Here is a 17,517-nt window from a genome sequence, read left to right as displayed (position 1 = left end):
CTTCTGCTTAGGACAAAAATAACCTTCCTGACCAGTTTGTCCACACGTTTGCAGGCCTTGTTTGTAATGCTGCCCCCCCATGACTTGCAATGACTGTGAAAGAACACATGCAGCAGGTCTCTGCAGACATCAAAGAAAGAAAAGGCGACTCTGTTTCTTCCTGTTCGTGGAGTCTGTATTGGCCTACTATTCTAACCTCTGGTCCAGAACCACCCCCAGGTATCTCTAGGTCTTCACATTCTCTATTTCCTCGCCATCAAAACAGATTGGCTTTCTGTGTGAACAGAAAGTCTAAAGACTGTCTGCATTTATAAATGCACACACACACACACACACACACTTCTATAGCTTACTATCAGTTACTAAATGTTTCATATTGATATAGCTAGCTTTATTTTCAAATTTTTTTCCAATTACTTCATTATATTATGTCTATATTTCAATCTGAAAATAATTTAAAAGTTATATTTTACTTTAAACTATCTTCATGTCGACTGAAAAAAAATAAATGCTAACGTTTATTTTGAAGGCGGGATGAATCACTTCCGTTTGATGGTAGCCCGTAGGTTGAATTGATAACAACAGATTCGCAAAAGTTCAGTAACTACAGCCTGCCCCCTTGATGTAATCAGAGCACGATTTTCGCGCGCAAGCCTGTTGACAGGGTCTAGCCAGATAAGTTAGAAAATGGACCTTGAATAGCATTATTCACTTATGTTTAGTGTTTAAATTCAAACCATTGTCTTTAAATAAAAATTTTGAACAATATTTGGCCATATCTCACTCAGGTGGAGTCACTTTTTTTTATTTTTTATTTTTTTACAGTAAATGTGCACAACACATGCTCATGAAATGATCTGTATAAATTCACTATGAGAAAAGGAAACAAGCTTATTATAGCAGCTTGTTTGTTTTATGAATGTCAGTCATTTGGGACAATTACAATACTGGATACAATACAATAATACTGGAAAATTACAGTTGTGTGCATAAATAACATGTTTAGGGCAAAATCTATTATAAATGATGGGAAGAAATTATTAAAGAAATTATTAAAACCACCAATTATCAACAGTTAACCTGTTTATAATGGTTATTTATGAAGGGGCCTCTCTTTTTTCTTTTTAATTTTATAAGGCTATTTTGCTGGGAATTGTTATCTGATTTACTTGTTCTTTGTCTTTTTTAGTGGGAAAAATATTTATATATCAGGAGATAAATGCGAGATTGTAAAATATAATACAGATGCTGATGTATGTAAGTGTGTTAAAACGCCTTCATAGGACTACTTTAAAAAAAAAAAAAAAAAAAGATTATTATTTAATTTTCTTTTTTTGTATATTGTAAAACTAATGCAAAAAATTATTTAAAAAAAAAAGAAAAGATTATTTTTAAAAAATGACATCACACATCTTTTGTAATTCTTTAATTGGAAACCAATATTACAGTAAATCTTACATGAAACCCCATAGCATTTAATCACAATTACTTTGCAACACAGTTTTCACTGAAGGGGAACGTGTAACAATCTACATTTAGGAAAACATTTCACATTACAAAAAAAAAAAAGAGGGATAACTTTAAAATAATCACTTTTTTGAACACTGATTTAAAATCTAAATACTTCAAAAGTAAAAGAAATAGTGTCCAGGGCTGGAATATACACGGGCACCATCGGCTGTATGCTGCGAAGGCTGGGGCACCAGGAGTGACGTCGCATTCAACAGATCATGGAGACATAGTAAGAGTGTTTTTTCTCTTGGAATCCCGTCGTGGGAATGGCACAAAGCTTTTCACCTCTTTGAAACATAACCCTGAGATTAAAAGAAAAATAAAAAAGAAGAAACTATTTGTTTTTTTTTTTATTGCTTTAGATTCATTTAGATATCAAACTGTACAGGACAGCAGTATTTGTAGTTGTTGCTATGAAAATAAAACACTTGATGCAGTAGCAAAGCATGGTGGAATTACTTTATTACTTTTCAAACCATTTACTGTAAGAACAAGCATTTGTGACCAATATTTGATACTCATTAAAAACATAAATCCTAAGAGCTTCAAACCGTACCAGTTAAAGGTTTAGGCACAGTTTCCCATTACACTTAATGGGGAAGTGTGTCCTAATTTTGACAGGTAATGTACATGTCACAGGCTATCCATTAAAAAATGCATTGCTATAAATCCATTTTATATTCTTTCTCTCTGCTTTTTAGTTTTTCTTTACTTACGCTTCCACTCATCCAGGGTCAACGTGGCATTATCATGACTGTCATCATATGGCGTTGCCTCCGTAAAGTCATCCTGGTCTTGCAAGCTGTCAAAGTATGGGTGCTCTAGAGCCAATTCAGCTGTTGGCCTCTCATCTCCATCCAGAACCAGCATCTTTTCCAGCAGGTCAATACCTGCAAATGCAGCAAATTGGTCAAAGTAGGAATAAAGACATTTACTCATCAATTAAAGCAGATTTGACATTTTAGACCATTTATGAGAGATTCGTTGTTGTTTGCTGTCTGGCAACATTTGCAGCAGGCAAAAATAAATCTGACAGTTTCATTATGCAGTTTGTTTTTGTACCAATTTAATGTCACATAATGACACACGCACACACACACACACACACACTCACACAAGAGCATAAAAAGAAGTAATTACACTGTTCTTTTATGCCAGGGACATAAAATGTATCACTTGGGGAATTTAATCTGTTGCTGACTAGCATGTTGCAAGTATTCAGAACAAGAGAAAACAATTTCATGAACTTGCAGCATAATGGTTTATTTCCATCATAATAAACAAAAATCTTTGACTGGAGCCTGCAGCAGTGGACCAGTACTTTACACAACAGCAGGCTATATTTATTGAAAGTGAAAAAATAAGTATTGGCAGGAAAAGTTTCCAGTTAAACTTACCATTTACACTGGCTCTAGGAAATAACGTTGAGAAGTCTTTTCTGGGATAGCAAGGAAGGGCCTTAACATAACTTTTTGCCTGTTTTAGAGACAAAAAGATGCAGACATGTAACAGTGAAGTGCATTATTTTTCTAATCAAATCAAATTTTATTTATGAAGCACCTTTCATACAATAAAATGTAGGGCTTTACAGATGTTAAAAAGAGTGCCAAGAATAGCCCATTAAGTAGCCCCAAGACTTAGTTTCCATGAATCTGCATTACACCAATATTATATATTTGTGTATAATATATTAGGATCTTAAAATAAATCCATAATAAAACCTGTCTAAAACACGATGGTTATTTAAAAACTGTTTTTTTTTTTCCAATTATTATTTTGCTTAAGAATGGCAGGTTGGGTACAGGTCTGTAATTGTTAAAGTCATCAAAATCCAGATTGCTCTTCTTCAGCAGGGGCTTCACCAGCTGTTTTGAAGGCAGCAGAGAAGAGAATAATTCATGACGTTCCAGAGCATCTTCCCTGAAAGATCCATACAATGTTTTAAAAAGTGAAGTTGGAATGAGACCTAATACATGTGGCGATTTCACTGTGAAGAAAACTGCTAAACATTTTAACATAAACCAGGGCGAAACTATTAGTGTTGAGCCTGAAGGAGAGGCCTGATTCTGCTGGGTGCTGTTCTGTTATAGTTCCCTTCACCTCCTTCTTTTCTCCTGAAGTCTGGCCCTGTGAGTAGCATCGAAGGAGGAGAAGGCTGTACTGTGTAGATGTGGTTTTGAGCAAGGACAGACCACTGGTTGTGGTTAATGTGACAATAATGCAAGGATATTTTTCAGAGAGTCCTTGTGCATCTACTTTGGTGCTCCAATGCCATGACTACCAGAGGAAAGTTCACCACTAAACAGGTGATCTTGGGCAGGTGATGATTGTTCATTCTGGAGACATTACTTTTTCCCACCATAGCGATGACACTAACAGCATGGCTTGTGATCTCTGACTGTTAGAGGACCTGAACACTAGTGGCAAAGTCACTCCAGTGGATTATTGAGTGTAGGCAGCTCTGATGGAGCCACTTAAGTAGGTGACCCATGACTTACAGGCGTACAGGAGGGTGGTCAGTGAGCACACTGAACACACTGATCTTTTTCCTCAGATTTCTGCTGTTTTAGACTCTTTTGTACAGACAAAAAACGTTAGCTTTAGCAAGTCCATTGTCAAGCTTTGTTAACCTTTTTGTAAATCTTCCAAAGAGAAGATGCATCCCAAGTAAGCAAGCAGTTGGGAACCAGTGATCCTTTTAAAAATGAACATAACAATAAGTCATTGTATAGTCATTGCATATCAGTTGATTAATATCAGATTATGAGTAAAGCTAATTATGGAATCTTGTCCTGATGTTCTTGTAACCTCACATTGTTAAAACAAAATGCAATTAAGGATGACCTACTGAATTACCCACTAAAATATGCACTTAATCGTATACATTTCAATGTTATTTTGTTTAAATGAAAAAGAAACTTAGAAAATCAAAACTAAAAAATGAGAAGAATAGAAATGTGACACAAACCATCACTTTCTTAAAAGAAAAAAAGCAAGTAGGGTGCCATAAATGCATTTTTAGTGCACATTGTTGTCAGTCCTGATGCACTGACACTCAACAAAATGTGCACTTGTGCTCAATTTGGACCATTACAGAAATTGTGTTGCTTCTCTGAAGTGATTTGCACGCCTTCTCCAGGAAATCAGTTGTAATGAATACAATGTCAGACTAAATCTAGAAACCGTGACGTGATTTGACTTCTGTGTTGAACATCAGGCAGCGTTTGTTTCATATCTGCATATTTATATATTCATGACACACACACACACACTGGAATTAGTCCTACCTCTGGACTGTCCAGCTTCTGGATAAACTCTGGTCCAGGGACTCCAGTCACTTTCATGATCTGAGTCAGCTGGTCCATGTCTGGGAGTAAAAGGGTTACAGTTAAGATTTTATAACCTGGTTTAATAAGTAAATCTTCACAAAGAAGCTGTGAAATAAGAATGGCTTCCAGAGAGCCTCAAACAAAAACAACAAAACAATGAATATAAAGTAAAGACACTACCGGAGGAAAAGTGGATTAAGTTGTGTTTCTGTTGCTTACAGGCTCAATAGATCAGTAATGTGCAAAATGCTGCTGCACGTCTTTTAACTGGCACACGTAAACACGAGCACATTTCCCCCATTTTAGCCTCACTTCACTGGCTGCCCATACGTTTTAGGATCAGTTTCAAAATTCTTTTATTTACTTTTAAATCCCTCAATGGTCTTGCCCCGCTCTACCTTTCCGAGCTGCTGCAGCCTTATACACCCCCCCGCTCTCTCAGGTCAGCTGATCAACTGCTCCTGAGTGTACCTAAAACGAAGCGCAAGCTGAGAGGTGACCGTGCCTTTGCTGTGGCAGCTCCTAAACTATGGAATGATCTGCCTCTCCACATCAGACAGGCCTCCTCTCTGTCTGTTTTTAAATCTCATCTTAAAACCCATCTTTTCTCCTTGGCTTTTGACACCATGTGAGATGTTGAATGTACTATTATTTTTATTTTATTTTTATTATTATTTTTTTTTTTTTTTTGGTTTTGTTTTTGTTTATTGTTTTAATTGTATAGCTGTTTTATGTCTTATTCTTCTGTACAGCACTTTGGTCCACTGTGGTTGTTTTAAAGTGCTTTACAAATAAAGTTGGATTGGATTGGATTGGAATGTGGATCAGGTGCAAAATATAATTGTATTATAGTGAAGCATGAGTGGAATTAGAGTCTGCCTCAGGGAATGTGTTGCTTTTTCTGCATGTAATTTACAGTAATTACTTTTTGTGTTCCATTTTGCGTCAAAATTAGAGTGTTCATCAAAATGATAGCAGTAGGCTTTTATCTTTTATTACAACAAACATTTAATAAGATGATTTAAAAAGCTCAATAGTTAGTCGAAAATCCTACAGTGCGTTTAATGAAAGACATTATTCGACATTACACAGGCATAGAAATGCACAAGCAACTTGAAAAGATACAGTCTTTTCCTTTGAAAAGGGGTTTTCCATTGATCATTTCTGCCATGATACAGCCCACAGACCAGATGTCCACTAGAAGAAATAGCAAAGCAGAGAAACATCCGTGAGAACCAGAGTATATAATACACACCGGTGTGTTAAGCTTAGCCAGTGCAGTAGAAATGAGGAAATCAGCATTTAATGTCACAGCTCAGTTTTTACTCACTAGAGTCAGCTGAATCTGTTGTGCTGATAACATTGGGGAATGTTTGGTATATAATATTTCCCTGTGAAGGATATAAGCCTGCTTTCTGTGCTTCGTTTATCTCTGGAGAAGTTGTTTACAAAATGAAAAACCACCATCTCCTACAGAACAATAAATCCTGGGAGTAATGGTCTTACTGCACTGACAATTCTGTCAGAGTCTCAGCACAATCAGGCTGCTGTCAAGCTTTTTTGTTCCAACCGCTAACAGATTTAGGTGAAGGAAAAAAAAAAATCTAATTTCAGAATGATATCGTGAATCCTCAGATGCACTTTAGGAACTGACAAAAGGTTCAGAAAAGTTGCTGACTCACAAAGTATCATGCAAACTTCAATTAAAATTAGATGTTTTCACATGACAGACATCAAACAGCTACATCACTGAGAAGCCAACAGCAAGGTAAGAATATGTAACAACTACTATTGTCTTGCCAGTCTGGGTGTAGTGCATCCAGTTCAGAATGACCTCAGGCGCCCTGTACCAACGGGTCACCACGTAGCCTGTCATCTCTGCATCAGCACTGCGAGCCAGCCCAAAGTCCAGGATCTGCATCAGCATCAAAAAATCTGATCACAGTCTGGATCATAAGCACTGCATTTATAAGATGCTTGTTTATGCAAATCAAGCTGATCTAATCTTATCTTATCTTATCTTATCTTATTTATCTGAATATTTGTCTGCCATATTGATCAGATATCCAAATATACCCTAACCTCAACCTTATTATGTAAGTGCCGAGGTGTCAGATGTGCAAACCTTCAGTTCACAGTCCTGGTTAATTGCCAAGTTCCCAGGCTTAAGATCCTGTTAAAGGAAATAAGTTAAGTAAGGGTTATTTGGTGCACTCATTAATTAACAAGAAATTACAGTAATTAGACCAAAAACTCTTATAAGAGCCGGTTTAAGAATTAAGTTCCCATTAGCATTGCTCAGCTCTTTGTCTAAATGCAAAAGCAAAGTGAGTTTCTTTTATTCTTTATCTTATTAATTAATTCAGTAAAGTGACTCAGCTACAAGCCCGTCATTAAGAACACTGCTGCATTTCTGCAAACAAATTCTGACACAATGTGTGATCACTGTGAAACTGTCAGTGAGTTTTAACACCATAACTGTTTGGTAAAAAGAAACAGATTAATAACGAGGTAACACAATTTTCTACGCTACAAACACAAGCACCAAAAAAGATGGCAAACAAATGCTCACACTCCAACAGACACTCGTTTTTTAGATATAACTAAACATACTGAATCAAAGGGATCATGTAAGTCATTCAATAAACACTAACAGAATAAAAGTAAAACAATGAATATCAATCTTGAATGAATTCTTTTAATGTCATAATTAAAACAAGAAAACTACATCTTCCACTTCTGAAGTCTAACTCAGTGAGAATATTTGGATTCAGTATCTGTCAAAAATGTTATGATTGCTTTGTGATAAATGCAAGTCTGATCAATGAAGAAAACATTAAATAGCTTGAATCTTTAAAAAAAATCTTTTAATTATCTGATCTTAGAAGTCAGGAACAGGGTTATTTTAAAGAGTGGAAACATGTTCACCTTAGCATACAAATCCATGCAATCTGGTGAGGTTATAAAGAATTTGCATATCTAAAAATACCATTTCAGAAAGCACAAAATATTTGTCTTTTACACAGTAGTTAACTAAATAGGTTTTATGGCACTTCCATCAATTAAAAAATAAAAGTAAACAACTGGAAGCAGTTTCCACAAGATGATTACACAATTTTATAATTCATATTTTCAATTGTTGTTTACTCAAAAACATGAAAGAAAATGTATGTAAGATATAAATTTCCACATCAATATCTTTTCTAAACATAAAACTTCTTACATATAATTACTATCTATGTTTTTAAAGGTCTTGATGGCTTCAATTGGTTGGAGGTTAGAAATATGATTTACTCTGATGTTGTAAAATGATTGCTGATGGGGGCTTGTTAATCCAATTTTACACTGGTAATGAAAACTCTTTGTAAATACAAGGCTTTTGCTGGCAGTGATCCTCATCTCAATCACAAAATTAATCCACCAAGTCTTCACTGATCCAACTTAAAGACACAGTGTGTAAGAATTACTGACACCGAGTGGTGAAGATGGGCATTGAAATGACTTCAAATGCCTATGAATGGACATCTCAGTCAGTGGCCAATACACTTCCAGATATAAACCTATTTTCATGTGGACCTACAGCAAGTACAATGTAGATTCAATGTAGGAGAAAAAACACAAGTTCTTTTTAGGAAAGTGATTAGATACCAAAATTTTTAAATTATATTTTAACTTTTCTGTCATTGACTTTGATTTTGTTACATGCTGCACATTTAAGTTGTTTGTCAGGGTGCAGAGCCCTCTAACTATTGTGAATTTACTCTTGAAAAAGTTCATCCACAGTGTGCACCTCTTTTAGTATATATGCAAAACAGTCCCTAAACAATCCTGGAAGGAAATCACCAACTTGGCCCTTCAGCACAAGACTGATCATTTGCGTTGCGGTGTGGCCTCTCCAACATCTGCACTCTTGCTTATAAACTTTGCTCATTTTGTTATTTCTCGTAATTTAAGTAGTCACCCCAAATTCTGGCATCCAATGAAGCTGTACCTCCATGAAACAACCAGTGCTCCCAACTTAGCGACTTCGTTACAACATTTAGCGAGTGCTTAGATTCCACTTGTGACTTTTTTTTTTTTCCCAAAAAGAGACTATCAACAAATCTAGTGACTTTTTCTGATGCTATTGGAGAGTTTTGGAGAGTGACGTGAAAGCCAGTATCTTTTATTCACTTCCAATGAGCAGCATTGCTGTGCATGCCCTTCTCACATCCAAAAGCACCCAGAAGAGGCTCAGTCCACATGCTGGACATGTTGCAGACTCCAAATTGAAACCAAACTATACTTAATAAAGCAAAAAACATAAGGTTTTTAGGTTTTAAACATATTTAGGGTGGTAACCTCCCACAAAATTATTCTTCTCTGTGGCATTATACATTACAGCTATGTACCAGTTTGATTATGCAAATTAGATAATGGCATCATTTAGCTACTTTTAGCGACTTTAAGGACAGCCAATACTCACTAACAGTCAGTAGAGTTAGAGAGATAGTCAGATTCACAACTAAATGGCAAAGCTGGCTTGTGCATTGTAGTATGCTTATTTATAGCATTAGAACGTTGGGGCAGCTACGTTTTCACACCGCCTCAACATCACGAGCACTTCTTTATCCTGTTTGAAGTTGTTTTTTCTGAATCAGGAGAATTCTGGAAAAGGGGTGTATCAGTCTAATTCTAGACTTTTACAGGGGACAGTTTTCTTTTATAACTTCTTACGAAAACCCTAGAGACTTTTTGTCACTTTGTCACAAAGATGGATGACCTAGATGTTTGGGGAAGTCTTAAGGAGTATGGAACAACTGAAACTAAACCAACAGAAATGTTGGTGTAGCATTATTGTTTCACTGCTCTACACACACTCATAAGGCTCAGCCCCGGAGCTAAAGGGTGTGTACTAACATCTCTAGACATGCCGTACATACATCAAAGTAGTCATCTCCTCTTACCTGCTGGGGCAGGGATTGATATGACAATGACTAATTAAAATAAACATTCCTAAAGTACAAGAAGAAATGCCTGTCTGCACTTTAAAACACACTCTGCACCATTAAGCACACACGCGTTAATTTTTTTTAAGCCAAATAAAGACAAATCATTAAAGATGCTCCTAAGCTGTATATATTTTTTAAATTCAGCTGTCTACAATGACACACTGACTTGTACTCACCCTGTGGATGATTCCTGCCTTGTGAATGTACTGCAAAGGGACAAACAGAGCAGGATGAAAACATTTTAATTGCACAACTAAAATTTATGGCATGTTGCATGTTTTTAATCAGCCTACATACAAAGTTTAATATGCACATCTGGTTCCACTGAAAGTTGAGAGAACTTTCAGCACTTTCCCTCAGAGAATATTGCACGTTGACGCATTTTACTTTTCGGAAGTGCATTAAACGTGTAATACCAATGTACTCTACAGTATATCAACCCATAACAAGTTAGTGCTTCAATTCACTTTTCTAATGTAACTATGATGCTCGAATAAAAATTGAGAAATTTGGGGAGAATCTCACCCTCAGCCCACAGAGCATCTGGTAGACAAGAAACTGGACTTTGTCTTCAGAGAGATGACCTCGCACCTTTGACAGGTCAGTAAACATGTATGGCATCACGAGATAGCTGAGAGGCAGAGGAAGACAACAGTGGAGAGGAAGAGTAAGATTCCGTGCAAATTTGCACCCATAGACTGTATATAAAAAGATGGACAGAGCACTCCGTGACGTCACCCATAGGTTTCTGAAGAGCTGAATTGAAGCTCAGTGGGCGGTTCCTACCATTGCCATCTTAGCAGGGGCATGTGTGTGTTGTCTCGCCCGGAAAATACAAATATGGGCAAAGAGGTGGAGCTGAGAGGGGAGCTGTGAGTGTCATGGTGGATGATTGACATCGGGCAAACTCCGGGCTTTCTGTAGCTAAAAGCTAAGTCACGATGTTAACCGGCTAAAAACCGCGGTTGTTCTGCATTCTTCTTGAAGCGGGAGATCGGGTACCGGTCAATCAAAAAGACACGCCCCTAAATATGCTGAATTTCGAGATTACTTTTAAACGGGCGAGTTTGAAAAAAATTCACTCCCCCAGAGTTGTCATGAAGGTAAACCTGACCTATTAAACCGAAAATGGATTTTTGAACCAGGCTGTAAACATGTTTGTCTGCTGTGAAGTTGGCCTTTTTAACATGGGAGTCTATGGGGATTTGCTCTGTTTTGCAGAGTGGATGAAGGGAGAACTGCAGTTTTATGCACTTCTGCTTAGGCTTCACTTTTTTTTTTTTTTTTTTTTTTTTTTTTGGATAGGCTTCACTTTTAACCGCTGGAGGTTGCTGCTTGTTTGTACCCCTTCACAATGTTGTAATCCATGTCTTTTTATATTTTTAACAAGAAGGTTAGGGTGTTTGTGTATGTTGTCACTGTGTTCATTGAAAATCACCTCTAGTGATATACAACACCAGGCAAAAATTTGGACACACTTTCCTGTTAGATTTAATGGGAAAATGTGCCTATACTTTTGAGAAGTACTGCATTTCCATATTAAAATGAAAGATTTAAGTGTAATTTCATAATATCTATTACACAGTTATTTTGCGAACTTAATGTTGGATCAGTACACATCAGGCCTCACCCAGAGTTGCTGCTGCCAGCTCTTAGTTAGGGTTCAGGACACCCTCTCCATCTTTACAATTAGGCTTAAAATGTTCCTTTTTGACCAATTCGGTACCAATCCATATCTGTCTGTACCTGTTAGTCATTGTTTAGACCTCAAATCCAGTGAAAATACAGTACACTGAGATATCTGAGGCTTTTAGGAGAATGCTCTTTTAAATGCATGCCAACACTTTTCCTAAAAAGCAAAAGACCAAATGCTTTTCCAGGCTCTTCAGTTGCTATGGCACTCTGTTATAACATATCAAACAAAATAATCCAATATAATTCTGCAAAAAGAATAGTCACAAAGAAGATGTTTGTCAGACGCATATGCCAGAAGCATGACTACAGGTGTGTGCTCAACCTACAGAACATAAGTGTTCATATCTTTATTTGCTGGAGGGCTTAATTATACGTCAAACATACTCACAAGTCTTGGAAGTCATCCAGAGTGGAGGCAGGTGTAAACACATCCAAAAGTCCTATTACCTATATGGAATAAGAGACAGACCAAACAATCCAGAAACGTTGGGGCAAAATAGGAAATTTGATTTTGTTGTTTGATTATTTCTATGTTGTAAGAGTGCTTCTTGGCAATTGGAAAGCTGGTTTATTACTTTTTTTTAAATGGTGCCGCACTTGTAGGGAAAATATATTTGTTGGACAAGCAACAGAGTTGGGTATGTGGGGTGCAGCCACAAAAAACTTGCCAGATCTTCTCTGCCAATGCCAAACAGCTTTTGCTGCTGGACATGCTATCTTTGAGGATATATCACCCCTGACTGTGGAAGTATGGGATTGCCACTGGTTGCAGAATCTCATCTTTTTCCACTGATATTGCCTCCAGTAATGACAAGTCTTGTTCTTCCATGTGACAAAGATGCTGCTCCACACCATTACACTGCATCCACCAAAAATCACCATCTACTAAGATGACAGTGTTCAGATCTACAGAGTGGGGTTTATCAGAGACCACTTCGAGAATATAGAGCATGGAATGAGCAGACTGAAGTTCTGACCCTTTTGTGGCAGAATGACCGACACAACAATAGCCAAATTGTGCCCAGTAGTGCTGGTGAAGAGCATGAGAATGTGGTAGACTGTTGTGGCTGTATGTGGTTCTTCCAGATGGTATTGAGACCCCTGTTTGTAAAATGCATAAATAGTTAAATTGCCAATATATCTTGTTTCAAAAACACCAAACTAAAGTCAATAGTAGAATGAACTGAGATTGGGCACATTTTTAAACTGGCCTATCCTACATGGTTCACTCTCCCGCTCCTCCCACAAATGCATTCTCCTTACACATGTCACCATTTAAACAGACTTTACAACGGAATAAGATTCATTGCAAAGAAGCATGGTTACAACAAAGACATGATTTACCACTTCCAACATGAACAAAAAATCTATTTAAAGTCCATAAACACATGTAAAATCTACAGTCCACTGAAACAGACAGGAAATGAAATGGGCTTTAACTCACGTTTTCATGCTTCATGTGTTTGAGCAGTCGAAGCTCTCTGTAGGCCCTCTTTGCAAAGATCTCTGACTGGAAGGGCCTGTGGAGCTTCTTGATAGCCACTTTCTCTTTAGTCTTTTCATTTACTGCTGAGCTGTAGCAAGACATTAAACATGCTGGAACAACTCATCTTATTAAATATATGCCTTTCTTTTCAATCACAATTTCATTCTGATTTTATCAAGAGGTTTGCGTGCAGTAACAAAGATGCAGGAGATGCATTAGAGTAGACAGTGGGCTCAAACTGAATGGTAATCTGTTGTTTCTCAGGCTTGACACGTGATTGTTGGGTAACTCTTGATGTGCATGCTTGCAGTGATCTGCAGGGTACCAATATGTGGGAGGAAAGGCTTGTTAGACTATTTGGAGGCACATCCACCAACACATATTTTACAAATCACTTGTGTCTAGTGCTTTTGACACTGATGCAGTAGGATATTTTAGTTGGTAACATGGAGTTATGTAAAAAAAGAAAAAGTAACCCTCTTTCAATTTTTTCGTACATTGTTCGTTATCAGTGGCTCAATTTTCTTTCCAATGTTGCTTTAGTTCATTTGCATTTGCAGGATTAATTTAGGGACAGTCAGCATGTAAACCAGATTGAGGTCTGGATTTGACTGGTCCAGAGCACCAATCTGATTAATTTTTTTTCATTCATCTTTTTGTGTATTTTTTGCTGTGCTTGGGAACATGATCTAGTTGAATGGGCAGTTTCAGGGAAACACTAGCTGTGAGACAGATGGTATCACACTTGACTCTAGAATACGTTGGTATACGGAGGAGTATGTGGCCGACTTAATCACTACAAGGTGTCTAGGTCTTTTGGCTGAAAAACAAGCCCAAATAACCAGCCCTCCACCGCTGTGGTGACAGTTGGTGTGAAGTGTTTGTGCTGATACTCCAAGTGTTTTTAAAACTTTCTCCCTGTAGAACGATGGACTGAAGATTGATGGAATATCTCCCAAATTGATTGGTAGCAACAGTTGCATCTCTAAAATTGCTGATGACTTTCCTTCCTGACATTCTGTTAACACAGTCAAATGAATACTTCAAACCAGTTAAATGCCAAAACTAATGTTTTATAGAGGCGCTTGAACCAGCTGATTAATTACTTGTGCATATGACGAGGAGCACCTACTTATCCTCTTCATTCCTATGGAATCAGTAACACTGTGCTTCTGCTTTTTGGCTTAGTTTTTGGCATTATTTATCTAAGTAAAACTCAGATAAATAATGACATAGATAAAACTTATCTAAGTAAAACTTAGATAAATAATGACATTGCCTTATATTATGTGTTGTTGTTCATCTTAGGTTTACCTAATGTCAGGGTCTAGTAAAGACAATGTCATTTTAGCTGAAATAAGCTGCGATTTCATTTTTCACATTGCTGTATACAGCAGATCATTCATACTAAACACTTACAAAGTCTGCAGAACATAAAACAACAACATAATACCTTTGTTCAGTATTTTCATTGTGCTCCTGTATTCCTCTTTCCCACGTGACATATTATAGGAGAAGTACAATTTAATGACATTATAAAGGTCTCCATGTTCATAAGATGATGCCTCTTTTAAAGGTCACCTACCTTAAGCTTATACAGATTTTAACTCTCACACTATGATGTTTAACACCATGGTAAGCATACTTTTTTCTTAATTTTCACTACTTATCAATGTACACAGTCTGTGGTTTACCTAGTGGCCACAACAGAATAAAGTATGTGTATTTGTAAATTCTACATATCTCTAGCAATATTTGTGCAAATGGCTTTTTTAGTTGAGGAATTTAACAAGAAAGGATGACATGTCAAGTGTACGTGCAATATCACTTCCAGCAAAAACAGTTTTTTTTCTACATGAGAAAACCATGTGTTGAAGCAACTTAATTGTACTAGCTGGCAATCCCAAGGGAAAAATTATTTGTTTACAAATTAGGAAATAAAGTGTGAAACGTTTCAACAACAAAAAATAGTTCAAACAATGCAATTGTTAATATACAGTTCTTATACAGTTTTATTCCTTGTTCATATATAATTATCAACTTTCTTGCATAATTCACATCGCGGTGATGTCATTGAATATTTCACTTGTTGCACATGGCTTAATTTTATAGTTATTATGAATGGCTTAAGAAAAACATTGTACCAGCTAGGTGCATTAAAATAAATTAAGATAAAATATTGTGCTCTTTCACACATAAACCCATTTAATGTTTCATTTAAACAAAGTTAAATTCTAAGACTAATAATAATAACAACAATAATAACATAATACCAAACTCTCAGAGTGGAAACACTGTGTGTCCCTCTACTGACTTGCATTAGGAAAGCCAACATCAACAGAAGTTCAACTAAGCACATCATGTCTCTCATCTATAAGATCAGATCGACACCAATTGGTTACATTAAGAGCAGCAACTTCCAAACATTTTAATCAAAGAAATAACATTGTTAGGTTTTTCAGGACAAAACATATAAACGTAAAAAATATATATTGTAAACTTGCATACTGATCACAATGGCAGGTATATAAACAATATGCTTACTCAGTAAGATTTATCAAGTTGTTTACAAAACCTATTATTTCTTAGCCCTCGACCTGACATTTATTGGCCTACCTGTAAATACATCAAAATATATATGTTACAGCCGTATCCTCTCCACTGTACTGTCATACAGCTGAACGCACAGGTACTGTACATATTATGAAATCTGTAGTCTTCGAGCTAAGCAGGCTAAAAATGGCAAATAATGGAAGGATGTGGTCGAATATGATAATTAGTTTAAATGATTTGTTCCTGGCTGTGTCGTTAGTGTTGACAATGTGTTGTTTTGCAGTTTCTCCTAGGCCCACCACAGACTGCATGCATGACGTTGATGAATGCTGGGCTCAGATCTAGAGCTCCGTTTACAAACAGCTTAGTCCCAACAAGCACACGCGCTCCATGCAGCGTAGAAGAAGACTCACTCACCACACCGAGCCGTACGCCCCGGTACCTATCTGTCTGAGCCGAGAATATTTCTCCGGGACTTCCCACACCGTCTTGTTGATTTCCTCACGGGAGAAATGTGTCTGAGCCTCCATGATGCAGAGGAGCAGGCGAAGCTACAGAAAACTTCTCCCCCCCTCCCTCCAACTGTTCGCCTGTCACTCGCTAAGAGAGTGAAGCGCAACACCGTTCTAGTGCGACATGTTACAATCTACTTCCGGTTTGCAAATTTAAAAATAATTTCCGGCCGTTTGTTAAAAATGATAAATTTACATTAATGACAGCTAATAATCAGCATTTTACTGGAAACACTGGCTTCCCAACACTCACCAGATTTTTCCACCAAAGTCAGCTAAACCTCGATTAGACATGTTAATAAAACAAACATATAGCTGTAACGTGTAGTCACTGTAGTGTGCTCTGTAAACAAAACTTTCGACGTTGACGTACGTCTTACGTAACCTTTTAACGTACATTTTCGTTCAAGTACACTCAACTAATAAACTATCTGTACATTTCTGTTAATAATTGTCTTTTAAAAACACATTTTAATCACTATAACCATGTAGTGAATTTATTTCGAAGGGGAAATCACACAAATTCCGGTTTTATTCTTGCGATAGAATTTCAACAGCGCTTCTGGTAATAAATAATTTTTTAAACTACAATATGTCATTTACAGTTTCCACGTGTCCTATTGGCCATGCAGCGTATGATCATGTTTTGCAGGAGAATATTTAATCACAGGAAGTCCCATCTTCTGTGTGGGAAATAACTTGGAACACAATCATGTTCAGATCATGAGCTTCCATGTAAATCCTCTGACGGCTTGCTTGCTGAAACATGTCAACATGACTCGTTTTTCTCCCTCCCACACATAGTAGGTGTTACTTGTCATGAATAATTACTGCATATTGCCAAAAATGTATGAATCACGCCAGCCCACAGCAGGACTTTCACACTTACAGGATGGACAAAAACATGTAAGACTTGATGCACATTGATTGTTGGTTTATTATCCAATTATTACCCCAAAATATACAACCAAAGATGTTGCAGCAAATCTCTATAATCCCTAACCTTTCTACGTGGAGCCCTCATACACAGTACATTGGAATTCTTAAGAATACATTTGTATATTTGTTATAATCCCTAAATAAAAAACAACACGAGTAAGAAAAAGAAAGAATCTAAAGTAAAGACTGGAGGTTGGCAAAACATGTGCAAGCTTGTTCAGGACACCGTGGGTGAGATTCAGTTGAAACCGAAAGGTGAATGACTGAGCAGCTACTTTAAAATGAAAACTTTAAGACTTTATAGAGACTGAGTCTGGATTAATGTCGTCTTTTAAAGTTTGAAGTATTAAAAGTTATTCAATTCATTAGGGGAAAGCAAGCAACATGATGCAGAACTAGTACATGTACAGTTTAGTTATTCTATCTGAATATACTGTTTAAAAAAAAAGAAGAGTCATTTTCTAGCATATTGATCTGTAATACCTGTTGAGGATGAGTCA

General features: G+C 36.8%; 1 protein-coding gene across 1 annotated transcript; it reads right to left on the bottom strand.

Moving 5' to 3' along the window:
* Nucleotides 1-1,421: 1,421 nt before the first annotated feature.
* mapk13 (mitogen-activated protein kinase 13) lies at nt 1,422-16,143 on the bottom strand. Its single transcript, XM_079238867.1, has 12 exons — nt 15,984-16,143; nt 12,972-13,101; nt 11,916-11,974; nt 10,358-10,463; nt 10,009-10,038; nt 6,967-7,014; nt 6,642-6,756; nt 5,967-6,038; nt 4,800-4,879; nt 2,910-2,988; nt 2,229-2,402; nt 1,422-1,814 (listed from the first exon to the last, which is right to left on the bottom strand). Exons 1-12 carry the CDS (start codon nt 16,094-16,096, stop codon nt 1,729-1,731), a joined length of 1,092 nt encoding a protein of 363 aa, XP_079094993.1. The 5' UTR covers nt 16,097-16,143; the 3' UTR covers nt 1,422-1,728.
* Between the last annotated feature and the right edge of the window lie 1,374 nt (nt 16,144-17,517).

Source organism: Telmatherina bonti (assembly GCF_933228915.1).
Source record: "Telmatherina bonti genome assembly, chromosome: 4".
NCBI lineage: Eukaryota > Metazoa > Chordata > Actinopteri > Atheriniformes > Telmatherinidae > Telmatherina > Telmatherina bonti.
Note: the sequence above shows the minus strand (reverse complement) of the source record. Positions and strands in the feature narration are given on the sequence as shown.